Consider the following 16,062-nt stretch of genomic DNA (forward strand, 5'->3'; position numbering starts at 1 on the left):
GCTGCGCGCCCGCTGAACTGTCAACGGCCTATTAAGGCCATTAAAAAAGTAATTTAGCTTGTTAACAACGCTGCCCGTCTAACCTTAAGGTTGGTGGGCAGGAGAAGAGCCCAAGCGGCCTTCACCACGGGCGGGATGAGGTTTCCTGAAGGTTTTATGAAATAAATAAATTCTACTTACTTCACAAACATGTCCCAGCTCATGCGACACTGTCACATGAGGGGACATGTTTAAATTAATTTCCACTTTACTTATTGAAAAGTTTTCACAACCATTCAATCTCCCAGAGGCAGCTCCGTGCCTCAGGGAGATTTCTGCGCTCTTTTGCGTGCATGCGCGCGAAAGAACGCAGGCCCCAACTCTCCCTCTTCCCCCCGCCAGCACAGGTAGCGCTGAGTGCTACCGGCCGCGCATTATGCTGGGCGGGCCTTAATTGGCCCGCCTGCATAAAATGGCGGCGTCGAGCCGATCCTGGGCGGCAATCGGCTCCATGCTCACCCCTGCCTGCTCCCAAACAGCCCGCCCACCGTAGGAAATATTCACCTCATGTACTCATTGTTTTCCACCCTTCAGCCAATCCCTTATCCATTCCCAATGGTTATCCTCAGTATCTTAGTTCCAGATCATATGACACTTCATAATTCTGTGATTGTTATCCCTTAAGAGTATCAAAACTTCCATGTCCTGTATCTTGTTTGGGTCATTTACCATTATGAAGTCAAAATGTACACTACTTCTCTAAGCTTTCTTGATGTACAAGGTTACAAATTTATCACCGTAGTCTCTGAATTGCTTGGGTTTTTTTCCGGTTGATTGATGTTACCCATGCAAATAGCTTCCCTAATAAATATTAATGCAGCTCTCACATATCTTTCCTATCTCTTCATAGAGCAAACTGTCTTCCTGCATATGCTGACCTAGTGATCTGTAACACAGCTTCACTATTGGGTTATTTTGTGTGTACTGCTCCATCCAGAGTAGTTCAATGTGTAAGTTTCCACCTTCCACACAGTCAACTTCATTCATCTGTCAAACGCCCTTGACATATAGAACTTAACTTCGAGCACTCACTAAAGAACACCCTTTATTTTCTTAAAAACAAAAAACTGCGGATGCTGGAAATCCAAAACAAAAACAGAATTACCTGGAAAAACTCAGCAGGTCTGGCAGCATCGGCGGAGAAGAACAAAGTTGATGTTTCAAGTCCTCATGACCCTTCAACCTTTTATTTTCTGTCCAGTTTACCTTTTCAAGTACCTTTTTGGCTTGAATGTTACTTGTTACCAATCTCTGGGGTAAGCCAAGCTACTGAAAATCCTACTGCAGCATGGTTTCCAACTGCCACAACAGCCTTCAGTTCTAACATTCTATTCCTAATGTTCATGTATACACAAAACATCTTATTGCTCCTTTCATGTCTTCCCACCACCGCGCAACCCTGCACCCCCCTAATGCCCCACCCCCACCCCTTGTCTGTCTTCTTTGATAATCTGGTTCTTCTGTGTCTATCTTGGTTAATTTATTCATACTTTTCTAGCTTCCGTTCTACAATTGTTCTTGTCTGCATTCTAATTTCTATCCCATCCTCAATCCACCTATTATGATTCTCATTCTTCCTGCTTTTTTAGGTGCAGCCATCTCTCATCCTTATCCAGAAAATTTCCTCCGTTACTGGTTAAAAACCAGATTGCTACTTATTTAAATCCTCAATTTTATTGGTGAATTCTCCTCCATGGGGGCAGGGGTTGGGATGGGGATGGATTTTAAGAATTGCCACCAAACAAGAAATGAGCGATAGCAGATCTGCTGCCTGTTTTAAAGCCTGCCTGATACAAGAAAATTGGGGATTTGTTATTGAGAGAGCAGTTAATAAGGCATATAGTATCTTAGGCTTCATGAATAGGGGCATTGAGTACAAGAATAAGGAGGTCATGTTGAACTTATATAATACACTAGTTAGGCCTCATCGAGAGTACTGCATCCAGTTCTAGGAGCTATACTTGAGGAAGGATGTGAAGGTATTGCAGAGGGTACAGAAGAGAATCACAAGAATGATTCCAGGGATAAAGAACTGTGGCTATGAGGATAGATTGGAGAACTTGGGGCTGTTTTCCTTGGCTGAGTAGAAACTTGATAGAGGTGTTCAAGATCCTGAGGAGAATGGACAGGGTAAGTAGTGAGAAACTGTTCCTACTCGAGAGCATCAAGAACTAGAGGGCGCAGATTCGAAATAATTGGCAAAAGGAGTAATAGTGATATGAGGAAAAAATGTTTCACCCAGAGGGTGGTTGGAGTCTGGAGCAACCTTCCTGAGAGGATGATAGAGGCAGTTTCGATCGAGGTATTCAAAAGGGACTTGGATTGCTACCTGAAAAGAAAGAATGTGCAAGGTTATGTGGATAAGGCAGGGGGTGGGATTAGGTAGAAAGCTCTTTCAGAGAGCCAGTGCAGACTTGATGGGCTGAATGGCCTCCTTCTGCACGGTAAAGATTCTGTTATTCTGTGATTATTCTAGGGCACTCACTAAAGAACAACAATTATATCCTCAATTAAATATTTGCAGGACTGAAGCCATTGTTTTTGGTCCCTACTCCAAACTCCATTCCCTAGTTACTGACTCCATCCCTCTCCCTGGTGACAGTGTGAGATTAAACCAGTCTGTTTGCAATTGATCTTGGTGTCACATCTGATCCTGAGGTGAGCTTCTGAGCTCATAATCACTAAGGTCTTATTTCCATCTTCATAACATCACCTGACTTCACCCCCGTCTCAGCTCCTCGGCCACTGAGGCCCTTGTTCATGCCTTCGTTACCTCCAGACTCAACTATTCCCTCCTGGCCACATCCTTCCCTCTGTAAACTTAGGTCATACAAAACTCTGTTGTCTGTGTCCTAACCTGTAGCATGCCCCATTCCCCTATCACCACTGTGCTCACTGACATACATCGGTTGCTAGTCAAGCAATGTGCTGACTTTAAAACTCTCATCCTTGTTTTCAAATGAGCACTCACCCTGCACCCACCACCATCCCATTGCCTGGCCCCTCCCTATTTCTGTGATCTCCTCAAGGCCCACAAGCCTCCGAGATATCTCCGCTCCTCTTATTCTGGCCCCTTGTGCATTCCCAATTTTAATCGCTCCACCACCGGTGACTGTGCTTTCAGTTGCCTATAGGTCCCAAGTTCTGGAATACCCTCCCCGTACCTCTCTACCTCACTCTCCTCCTTTAACACACTTCTTGAAACATACCTCTTTGATCATGCTTTTGGTCATTTGACCTAATATCTCTTTATGTGGCTCGGTATCATACTTTGTTTAATAATGCTCCTGTGGAGTGCTGTGAGATGTTACATTATGTTTCAGGTGCTATATAAATATACACTGTTGCTGTTGTTCCTGTTCCCTGTTGAAGGTGCTTTGAAACAGCAAAATGCTCAATTACACAAGTAAGAAATGTACAACTAGTCAGAATAATTAAAGACAAAGCTGGCCTGGATGATCTTGTATGTGAAAATCTGTCTGCTTTTGTGGCAGTGTTTGAATAATAAAAATATTCAGTGAAAGCATTTGAAACCAGACAAACATTTGGAGATCAAAACTACCTATTGATTTATCTATGACCTGGGACATTTGTCTCTTTCAGTAGCATTTCTGTTGACAATCACTCGAGTAAACCTTTACTGGGGTTTTCCAAGAGAGCTACACCTGATCAATTGTATCTCTTTTTGCAGTGTTTCCATGTGCCATATTCAGCTCTCACTATGTTTCTGAGCAGCGACCAGAAGGAGAGAGACACTGTAACTGCCTACCGTAAGTTTAATTTCCTCTGACAGAATTTCCCGTAAAATCAATGACATGTGTTTAAGAAACATTTTCTTGGCACTCAGCCCATCTGAGGCCATCTGCTGGTAATGATGATTAGAGATGTTCAGACTATTGGCAGGTTCTTAACAAACGAGACTGCAATATGGTTTATACTTGTTTGCTATATTTGTACAAAGCATCAGCACTTTGCTTATGACCCCATGAGTGATAACTTCAGGCTAAACATATATTTTTCAATTACAGAAAATGAATCTTGCCACAACGATTTAACAGTATTGTGTTGTAAGCTAACACTTGAAATTATGCATTGTATTTACCAGAAGATAAGCCTGTGAAATTCCATTGGGACTTAATTGTATTACAGTCTGACTATGCTGATCGTCCCAATGTCTTGTCCTTGGGATCAATTGATCCTGATTTAGTGTACTGTTTCAAAGAAGATAATTGCACAAGAAAAATAAATAGATGAAGAAAGATATTGTTATAGTCACTGTTAAAATGAAGGCATGTAGCCTTATTAAAATATTTAAATGACCAACTTGCCTCCCACTTGCTGTTAAAACTGGAAGTGGGTGGTTTTGGGGGTGGGGTTCCTGCTTAGCTTTTTAATCTCCCTCCTGAACCAAATCTACCCCTTTTTTGAGGGTTAAAATTCTCCCCCACCCCTCGTTAACTCTGTTTCTCTCCTCACAGATGCTGCCTGACATGCTGATGCTTTCCAACATTTTCAGTTTTTGTTTCAGATTTTCAGCATCCGCAATATTTTGCTTTTAAGTTAGCATTACTGAATAGTCCCTTGTTACGATCCCTGTAGGGACTGATACATTTTAAAAAGATATTTGAATTCACAGTGACCAACTTAAAGGAATATCACAAGTTTCCATGCTTTAAGACTTTTACTGTAACAAACAAACTGAAAGCAACATTAGAAAAATATTACTTAGGCATCTAATATTCCAAAATAAAGAATTGATAACCCTTATTAATGTTCCAGCATGACCAATAACCCAACGTCGCATATGTATACATTACAGCACAACCTCCACAGAATTACAGTCTTTATAGGTAATAGTCCATAGTCACTCCCAGTTTCTAATGGGTTCACATCTCCCCATTTTGCTGGTTTGGAATGTCGAGTGAACATCAGAAGGTGCTTCCCTCAGTTTTTGGAGAATTTCCAAACTGACTACCAGCAGTAAGGCCCACTCAAGCGATTTCTTCTCCTGGAGTTTTGTCAGGGCAAATCTTCCAGAGTCTATAGATTGTCATGGGGTGTGTCTCTTTGACCCGGGACCGTCCTCCCTCCCACATTCTGCCTTGTAGTTTGCTGAGGACTCGCAGCCTTCTCCACCCTGCTGACCACATCAGCGGCAACCCTATGTCTCTCTGAGGCTTCTCTGTCTTTTTGTCCAAAAGCTCAGAGACCATAAGTCTGTCCACAGTCAACTCCGTTGCTCTTGCCTTTAGTTTCAGGTGTGAATATTTGCACCTTGCTTCCAGTAATTCTCAACCTTAGCCACCCTGCCCCTCCCGCCCCCCCACTCCTCCCCCCCACCCCCCGTCACCATGGTAATCAAGCCACCTAGGCTTGTTGTTGGGCAGAATTTGAAACAGATCACATGACCCTCTTCATTCCTCCATTTGACCATAAATTTAAGAGACAGGCCCAAACATAATCGTCATATAAAACCTTGCATTCATAACACGCTGTTACAAGTCTCACAGATCAGCACCACCTACCCCACCTCCCCCACAATCCCACATTAATGTGCTGGATGCCAGCAAGAGTAAATTTGATACCCAAACTATTCTCTACATTTATTGTCACTAATGTTTTAATGGAATAATTGACATTTGAAATTTTGTTCACATTTGAACCAAAAATACATATTCTGATACAATTTGATCATAATGCAAACATGCTATGGACATATATTGTACCTTTAAGGCAGTGACTTCAGATAAATGCACTAAGATTGTAGAAAAACCATAGTGGTTTTTCAAATTAATTCAGATCTGTAGCTTAGATTTGAGATTGATAGTTGTATTTGTGCAACAAAATCAATGTCAAGACGACTTTTTTATTGAAAGAACTGCATTTTCTTTTAAAACTTGGATGGACGTTGCATTATTTGGATACGGGTTTTTATTTTAAAAACATCAAAAGTTCACCCTGGAATGTAAACAAGCATGCCTTTTCCAAGAAATCACCTGGCCAGCATGGTACTTGAGGCAGAGAGCTATTTGCTTATTTGAACAGTAATTATTTCAATGCCTGAAAAAAAAACAGTTTTAAAGGCAAAAGCCCTGGTGATTTTAATGGAAATCACCTGACAAAGATGAGCTTTAACTTCTGAACTTGTTTTTTTGAACTCAGTTGAGAGTGAACTGAGAAGGAGGAAAGCTGCCAAGCTCACGCACTCTTTGCCTTGCCTGAAACAGTGTGGTTATCAGTATCCGGCTAGGAATCCTCATCTCAGTGGAACTTGTCTGCATTTGGAAACCCAAGAGGCTGAGGCAAGAAGGATTGATCCGGCTCTATCCCCCTTCACGCCAAAGCTCTGTTGGTGAGAACCTCCAGGCATCTACTAAGACTATCGATCTGTCTCCACATGAAGGAGCTCATAATCGACAGTGTGAAACCCTGTGAATTTTATCCATTTTGTTTTCTAATGTCTTTTCTTCAACTGCCCAACTCTGCAGAGACCCTATTTGTTTGTTGTTTGTTTGTGTGTGTGTGTGCTGGGGTATTTTAAAAGGGATAGATAGTTACATAGATAGTTACACTTCCAGATTACAAATTGTGTGTTAACTAGTTCTTGCAACTTGTTTTACAAAGACATTTAATTTTATAATAAATCAATCATTCTGAATCCATTGAAACAAGCCGGGTTAAAGTCTTTTTTATTCTGGGTCTAACAGTAGTGAAAGTAAATAATTGGCCATTTTGGTGAGTGAATTAAGCATTTACAATAATGTTGCGACCTGTGGCATAGTGGGGTTAGATCAGCTGCACATTCCTCCTATCCTGGTTGTAACAAATTTCAGTTATGAAGGAAAGTTAAGGACGCTGGGCTGGAGAACAAAGTAATTTCAGGAATATTGTACCTCATAGTGAAAGGTTCAGATATCTTCTTCTGCTTTTGCTTTAGTTGTGTTGGCATCACAGCCTAATATTCATATTCCACCAACATTTATATGGGTAGTGCTAGTTAAACCAGGCATGATCTGGTGAAATGGTAATCCTGATAAGAAAAGCTTTTAAATGGAAATAGTCTAAAGATGGGCCTTGAAGGTTTCAAGTGATGGGTCTGTGACTGTTTCCTTTCAGCTTGTTCCATTGTTGAATTATCCTTGGGAAGAGAGGTTGTTGATACACAGTCTTGGAAACAAATGATCTTTGCAGTTTGTGTGGATGACCACCTCATGTTTTGTCATTGCCAGAGGGTACATAGTACTGGTTTCTGTCAATTCCCACCTGACCATTTCATATTATATAGAAAATGGTCAGTCCATTTTTTTCCCTCCTTTGCTGTAGTGATTCCCATTCCAAGGGCAGAATTTACCCAGATTTGCACTAAGTGCGGTAGTGGGCAGATAAAACGACATTCTACCCACCGGCCGCAATGGTGGGTTTTCATGCTGTATCATCCCAAACCCACCACATTATTTATGCATTCCCGAGAAACGCGCAGTTTCCATGGCGAGTGGGCTGTCATTCGCCCGCCTGTCATCACCCCGCTGCTGCATCATGCCGGGCGCCATATTTAAAGTCCAGCCACAAGCGCACATCTCAATGCTTCCAGATCACCACTGCTGCATGGAAGACTTGACCCTGAAACTGAAGAAGACCACAGCCTCCAGGTTCAGCGACTCGTCCCTCAAGTGAATGCCGTGGAGGCCCGGCAGGATGTCCTCTACCCCTGCCCTGGCTGCAGGATGGGCAACGTGGTCAGCATCGATGCCCTTCAAAAGAGGACAGCCACCCAGTGCCACAAGAGGATGAATGATCTCCGTTCTGCCAGGGTAAGTCACTCTTCTCATCAGTTTCAACTCATGCACTCACAAACCCATCACATATCCGCAGGGCCCTCACTCACTGCCAGTTCAAGGGGCATCACCATTCATTCTCTCACACTCAACGTCATTGTCCTCATCACGTCCATGGGACCACTCACCACCCACACAGGCCAGGCATACTTATCATCTGGCCTGGCAGGCATCCTGCTTACACTTTCTCCATCTCTATCCATGCAGGACAAGCTGGCACACAACAAGAGGGAGAGGTCGCTGACTGGTGGCGGAATGCCCAAAACCAAGGTCCTCACAGACTTTGGCAACACAGCCATCCAGCTGGTCGGCGACGATCTGGACCATTCCTGTGCTTTCGGTGAGGTCGGCGGTGCTCTACCAAGTGAGGGTCCAGCAACATCCATCAGACAACCATGCTGTGAGTGATGCGTCCTGTTTCACAGGCCATCGCCATACTCTAATTATCTCCTCTTGCGTCCGCAAGAACACCTGGGAAACAGCCAATGGAGTCCATGACCCAGGGCTTCTAATCAAGCCCTGAAGAAACCTCTGAAGAGGAATCTGGAGGCACCCTCCTTAAAGACCCATCACAGCGCTCACCCACACCTTCCACCAGCGCAGAGACACACGCCTCGGTGGGACCTAGCTTTAGAACAGCCTCTGGATCATAATCTGGTGAGCACATTGCACTGTCTGATCCACAGCTGGCGGCAGCGGGACCATCCCTGGCACTCGGAGGACTGCTGGAGACCAGAAATCTGCTGAGTTCAAGGAAGATGATAAGCCTCTGGAGTCTGTCATGTCACAGTTGCTGGAGCTGCAAAGCTCGGAGACATCAGGAAGGGATGTCTGCTGCACTCCTCAGATTGCAAGGCACGATGAAGGAGTCCATCCGCCTTCAGTCTGAGGTGATAACGCCGGCATGCCAACGCACTGAGGCCATAACTGGTAGAATGGCGGCTGCCATGGAGACCTTGGTCCAGGACTTTGCTCCTGCACTGCTACATGGGCTGAATTCCATTGTTGATGCCATAGTTGGCCTCCATCAGCCTGTATGCGAGAGGGGTGCCGGGCAGCTCGATCTCACTCCAGCTACGCCTGCTCCTCAAGGAGTCGGCCTGGGGACCCAGGCATCCATAGGGAGGAGGATCAGCAGGTGCACACTCTGGGCCCATTCATCCAGGTGACTCTGAGAGTGTCCGACAAATCCAACTCCCCTCTTCCTGTGACCTCAGCGACTCCAGTTCCACAGGCCAAGGAGGGTGCAACTGCCACACAGCAGGAGCCCGAAAGCAGGCTAGGGCCCTCCAAGTCTCGGCCCTCAAGAGGACGCCTGCCAAGGTCATCACAGTCAGGGCATCACAGTCAGCAGGCTGCCTCCACCTCCACTGTGGATGTCCGGGGAGCACCAAGATGTAGCGGCAGCGTTAGGAAAGTTAAGAGGAATTAGTTGCACAGCCTGGGCACGGGTGTTGATCACTTGTACATACTGTTCACTATTGTCAATAAATTCCCAAGAATGTATCCCTGCCTGTGGCTTCTTGTTCTGATGAGCAATGTCCGAATCACTCAGATGTGAAACCTTTCTGCACAAGATAAAGGCAGGTGTCTCAATCCAGGGCCTCTTCCCTTTGCTTTGTTCAGCCTTCAGAACAAAGTGATGGTCCAACTTCACAATCCCTGGAAACATTACTGTTGTCTGCAGCTCAGCGGTGCTGGTCATTGCTGCCAGAATGTAGTGGGCAGGTGCCACAGAGTTCCATCATTCTCTCTGTGTGCTCTCAGCACCTTTAAGGTGGGGCTGGCCCCCATCTCTTCAAATTCTGTGACTACTGATGCTGTGCTCCTGAAGGGCTCAGGTGCTGAAGGCGGACAAAGGATCAGATGTTTCTAAAGCTTCATGGCTGCGTCTCTATGATATTATCCTGATCATGGAGCGCAAGAGAGCTGCCCTTGGCCAGACAGGAGTCAGACATTCTCAGAGGCTATGTGAAGATCTAGGGAGTGTCCTTACTGCATGTCGTCACCATCTTCCTGCAATTGAGTGACTATTAGGGTCTCTACTGCATCTCCATGACAGGAGAACTATCACAGAAGGCACATGTGTTGCCATAAACCAGACTGGAGTCAAACATTCACAGATGCACTGTAAGGATCTTATGGTGTCTCCTTGCAGCATGTCATCATCATCCTGCACAAACCTAGCAGCAATGGGGGCCTCCTGAGCACGCCTGCCTCATCTAGCCAGTGCAAGGGCCTCATTGCCATCACTGCCACCTCCGAGGTCCTCCTCACCCTCATCCCCGTCGGCATCCTGCTCATCAGAGGAGACCTCCAGCTCCTCCATCTCCTCCTCAGCCATTTCATCTCCCCATTGTACTGCCAGGTTATAAAGGGCGCAGCACACGATGATGATGCGTGACACCCTCTGTGGACTGTATTACAGGGCTCCACCAGACAGGTCCAGGATGTCATCAGCCACGGCCTCTGTGGGTAGCCCTTGACCCCGAGGAGCCATCCCTGCAGCCTCTATGGACCCTGGAAGTCTCCAGGGATCTGTGACCTACTGATGATGTAGGCATCATGCACTGTCCCTGGAAACCGTGCGCGCATCTGCAGGATGCATTTCTGTGGTCACACACCAGCTGCACATTCAGTGAATGGAACTCCTAGTGGATGATGTAGTTCACCATGCATTGCGATGAAGATCTGAGCACCACATGAGTGCAATTGATCGCACTCTGCACCTGTGAGAAACCCGAGATCTGGGCAAATCCAATCGCCCTTACATCCTGGCTGTCCTGATCCCGAGCGAAATGTACAAAGTTGTGAGTCCTCGCAAAGGTGGCATCCGTGACCTCATGGACGCATTTGTGGGCAGAGGCTTGTGATATCCCACAGAGGTCACCTGTGGAGTCCTGAAAGGAGCCACTGGTGTAGAAATTGAGTGCCGCTGTCACTTTCACGGCCACTGGCAGTGGATGCCCTCCATGTCCCTGTGGTGCCAAATCCTGCAGCAGGTGGCAGATGTGATCAACCAGTTCCCTAGACATGCGCAGTCTCCAGCGACACTGGTTCTCGGTCATCTGCAGGAATGAAAGGCGGCGTCTTATAGACCCTGGGTGTCGTGAGGAACCAGCCTGCGATGGCTCACTGTGGGTCTTGGGAAGCGTGTGCGAAAGCCCCTACCGCCCCTTCTTCCTGAGGTTGCTGCTCATGCCTCTGCGCAGCCAGGAGCCTCAGTCATGCTTTCCTCTGATGTCTTTGCGCTCTATAGACCATGAGGCATACAGCTGTTCACCAGGCTCCATGATCCTGATGTACTCCTCCTGCAGGATGAAACAGAGAGACGCATGGGTTAGCATGGGTACTAAGAACCTGCCTTGGGTAAGTCTGAAGGCCCCTTAACGCATCCCGGAGAGTGCTGGCCACCACTTGGCTGGCCAGGGATTAGTGCGCTGTATGGCTGCCCGAAACCCCACCCACCTCTTCCCCACTCCACCTGACCGATTGGTGGCAGCTTTGCCCACTGGACTGCCTGCTGTGCTCTCAGCTCAGGCACAGGCATTCTCCTAACCCACACTGCAAGGCTGCACTGTTAGCTTGAACCATGGGGGAGACTGGTCCAAATCTGAATGATGACATTACAAGGGGGTGTGAGCGCTTCCACCAGTGACTGATCCATGGCCAGTTTTAGCAAGGAGACTGTACAACGTGTGCAGTCACCCAACTGTTCTACCGTACAATAAAATGCTCATGACTTTGCAGTCTGTGCCGGCGGGGGTGGGGGCGTGGCTGAGGGTGAAAAGCTTTGGAGCACTTGGTGGAACTTTGATTCCTCTGCATTTCTTGAGTGGGCAGATAAACTGGAAGCGCAACTCCAATCATATCAATGTGGCTGCACCTGAATTGTCTGGGGTGCTGAGGAACGGTCACTTTATACAGGTTCCCCTACTGAGTGGCCACTTCCCTCGCCCATCCAACCCCCCACCTCGAATGCTTGTGCGCTACGTTCAACAGCAGGCCCTTGGCCTCTCCCCCACACCACCTCAGCAGCAGGACTGCGCTTATGCCCTCTCTCCCCCACGCCACCTCAGCAGCAGGACTGCGCTTGTGCCCTCTCCCCCCACGCCACCTCAGCAGCAGGACTGCGCTTGTGCCCTCTCTCCCCCACGCCACCTCAGCAGCAGGACTGCGCTTGTGCCCTCTCCCCCCCACGCCACCTCAGCAGCAGGACTGCGCTTGTGCCCTCTCTCCCCCACGCCACCTCAGCAGCAGGACTGCACTTGTGCCCTCTCTCCCCCACACCGCCTCAGCAGCAGGACTGCGCTTGTGTCCTCTCTCCCCCACGCCACCTCAGTAGCAGGACTGCCCTTAAACCCAATCCCCCCAGCGCCCCTCAAGCTTGAAATCCAACAGGCGACCCTGGTGAGCACTGCACAACGTTACCATGCACTCACCCCTCAAAGTGCAGGCCCCCAAGTGCACGTATGCTTACGTACTGTTGTGAAACACATCGGCGTGCTTTCCCGCCGACGTGGACGGACGATCCAGCGGGTGCGGGGGGACAACTCCAGCGGGCTGGCCTGACAATGATATGCCGATGTATGACAATGGGGTTCCAGACGTCCAATGCCGAAGAACGCCATTGGCAGGCTGAGCGGACAATGGCGAACTGGTTTCACGCTGTCACAAAACCGATCACGCCAGATTGTCCGCTCATACCACCGATCACACCCGACGTCAGCGGGCACGTAGAAAAACCACCCCAAGCCTTTGATCGAGGGTGTGACTCTGGTGAATTTCACATACTGATTCATGCAGAATCATGCAGCATGTCTTTGGATCGCTCCAATTTATTTATATTTCTTGCCATATAAGGATCTACACATAAGTTGCAAACTCCAGGGGCTGAATTTCATGGCCCTGTCGCAGTGGAGGTGGAACCGTAAAATGTGGCGAGCCGTTCAAAAGCCCGTTGACTTTGGCGGGACCGTAAAATCCTGCTGGTGTAAAATTCTGCCCAGGATTGGATGAACAGTTTGGTAAGCGTAACTCTGATATTCTTATTGCAATACCAAAGATTCCTCCTCAGAAATCCAGGAACCCTGTTTGCTTTGGATGTTACCAGCTGAATGTGGAATTCCACATTGACAATTGTTTTTTAAGATGAACCCCCAAAAATGGTTGTGTATCTACCTGTTGGAGAATTTCATTGTCTAACTTAAAGCCATCTATTGGTGGATCCTTTTTGTTGATAATGCACATGACGTAGCTTTTTTTGGAAGGGAATGCCATCTCCCATTGGTCCTGCCATTTTTGCAATTCCAGAAGATTACCTTGCAGTGAATTGATATGATTTTGGGTTTTTCCTGATGCAGAAAATACACAGTCATCTGCAAAACTTGCATCTTTTCTTTTAACTTGCTGGGAAGGTTGCTCACGTATGTCAAGAAGAGTAAAGGTCCAAACACAGTTCCCTGGGATGCTCTGGAGAGGACATCTCTAGGTGAGGATGATTGCCTGTCACATACCACTCTTCAACTTCTGTTAGTAAGGAAGTGCCAAATCCAATTCAATAATAATTTAGACAAGAGCTTTTCATGAGGAACTTTGTCAAAGGCTTTTGAGAAATCTAGTATTGCCATCTGAGTAGTTTTATCTATTTCAAGGCTTGAAGCTAGGTCATCAACAGTTTGTGAAAGCTATGTTTTGATATATCTTGTCTCCCTAAAACCATAATGACTACATAAAAGGATATTGTGAGCTTCAAAGTACGCCATAACATGAGAGTAAACAATATGTTCAAGCATTTTGCAAATTATGCTGGTGAGAGATACCAGTCTGTAGTTTTCTGGCTGACTTTTATCCCTTTTTTTGAAAATGCCGCAGATATCAGCTTGTCTTCACTGGTCTGATAGGTAATTGGTGTTGATTGACTCTTGGAAGAGATTGGTCAATATAAGAGCCATTTCATCAGCTGCTAACTTTAAAACCCAGGGAGGGATTTCATCTGGAACCAGAGCTTTATGTGGATTTATTCCTTACAATAATTTCGAAATACCCTCTTTGCTGAAAGGAGGTTAGAGCAGTCAGGAAGGTTTGATGCAGCTTTATTCACTCAGATAGTAATAGAATTGTATATTAAATCAGAAGGGAAGGACATTGACACAGTCATTATAAATGGGTTCAAGATACATTTTTGAAGAGACAAATTATTAAAGGATAGAGTGAGAAGACTGGTAAGTGATCTTTGCAAAAAGCACGGGCTTCTTATAGTTAATAGGAACTCAGCACATAGAGTAGAATTTAACGCCTCGTGGGCAGGCGCGCGCCCAACCTGGACGGACATGAAATAACGCAAGATGACGTTGGGCATCCCAACATCATCCTGCACGCGAACAATCTTCTGGCCGGCGGGCACACACAAGTGTTGGAGCCGTGCCTGCCACCAATTAAAATGCCACTTAAGGCCATTAAAAAGGCAATTGTTCATGATTTTACATTGCCCGTGTGATTTCACACTCGTCACATGGCAAAACGGGCAGGCGGGCAGCCCACTTTTAACGAAACCTCATCCAAGGGCAGGATAAAAAGGATCTGCAGCATTGCCATTGTGAGTGGTGAGGAGTTTAGGAGATAGTTTGCAGCTGGCTGCTTATATAAACTTGACAGCTTCATCTCTGTTCTGAACTTTAGCCTTAGCATTTCTTGGCTTCATTTCAGGACTCATTGGTGTCTCCAAGGCTCCTGGAGAATTTTGACTGTGTGGACCCTTCCAGGCACTCAGATATTCTTCTGTTACGCTGGTAATGGGGATTGTGGTCTCCGTTGGTGACAACTCCTCTGAGGAGGAAGAGAGGGGCAGAAGGGAGAGGAGGCCAGATGTCCCTATGCAGCTTCCAGGGGAGCGACCTGTGGGAGGAGAGACGCAGGCGCAAAGGGTGCAGGGGCAGTAGGTAGCCCAAGGCGTAAGGGGTCGCAGAAGATGCCATTATCCTGCTACCGGGGTTTACAGGCAGTGATGCAGCTACCTCAACATGTCCGAGGTGCAATAGCGAAGGAGGCCCCACCTCTCCAGGGAGACTGTGACCTCCATTTGTCAGATGATTGGGCCTGAGATCAAATCCAACTGTGTGGGTGAACACCCCATGCCAGTGGCTCTGAAGGTCACAGTGGCCATCCACTTCTATGCCTCTGGCTCTTCCCAAGGGTCAGTGGGGGTTCTGTGTGGAGTGTCCCAATCAGCTGTCCACAGTTGTGTCAAGCTGGTGACAAATGCTCTGTTCAGGCAGGTAATGTCATTTATTCATTTCCGTATGGACGAGGCCAGCCAGGCTGAGCGAACCACAGGGTTTGCAGCGATTTCTGGGCTGCCCCACATCCAGGGTGCAATCGACTGCACACATGTGGCCATCAAGGTGCCAGCGGGTCACCCGGGTGCCTTTGTCAACAGGAAGGGCTTCCATTTGATGAACATCCAGATAGTTTGTGATCACAAAACGTAGATTCTGCAAGTCAGTGCAAGGTACCCTGACAGCTCCCATGACGCATACATCCTCAGACACTCACAGGTTCTTCAGTGCTCCATCCCGACTGGATGGATGGCTGCTGGGTGAAAAGGGCTATCCATTGAAATGGTGGCTTATGACATCTCTCCGCCACCCAAGAACAGAGGCAGAGCAGTGTTATAATAGGAGCCATGCCTTCACAAGGGCTGTGATAGAGAGGACCATAGGTCTTCTGAAGATGTGCTTCTGATGCCTGGACCATTCAGGGGAAGCACTACAATACTCGCCAGAGCGGGTGTCACTGATAGTGGCTGCATGCTGCGCTCTCCACAATCTGGCTCTGGCAAGGGGGGACCCACTGGAGGAAGAGGATCTTGAGGCAGCTCCACAGGCTCCACAGGGGATGAATCCAGGGGATAAGTCAGAAGAGGACCCCAGTGAGGAAAATGCTGAGGGCATGGAGGCAGACCACTGTATCCTTCAGGGCAGCAGGGACACCACGGATGCCTTGATCCAACACTCCTTCAGCTAGTCTGCCAGAAATCTGCTTCCACCTCATGCCAGAGGTGCCACCTCCATCCCAGATATTTGAAATAACCCTTTTCTTTGAACCCAAAGAACACTCAGTGCCTGTGCAATGAAGTTTAGAGCCATTCACGTCCAGCATTAGATACAGACATGCCCTGCACCTACAG

The 16,062-nt window shown here is 47.1% G+C and overlaps 1 protein-coding gene across 1 annotated transcript in view; it reads left to right on the forward strand.

Moving 5' to 3' along the window:
• Positions 1-16,062, forward strand: part of mfsd2b (MFSD2 lysolipid transporter B, sphingolipid) — a 124,255-nt gene that overhangs the window by 59,817 nt on the left and 48,376 nt on the right. The window contains exon 4 of the mRNA XM_078541578.1: positions 3,731-3,809. Coding sequence (XP_078397704.1) covers positions 3,731-3,809 — 79 coding nt within the window. The remainder of the gene's footprint in view (positions 1-3,730; positions 3,810-16,062) is intronic.

The sequence above is a fragment of the Cetorhinus maximus genome, chromosome 5 (genome assembly GCF_964194155.1).
Source record: "Cetorhinus maximus chromosome 5, sCetMax3.hap1.1, whole genome shotgun sequence".
Taxonomy (NCBI): Eukaryota; Metazoa; Chordata; class Chondrichthyes; order Lamniformes; family Cetorhinidae; genus Cetorhinus; species Cetorhinus maximus.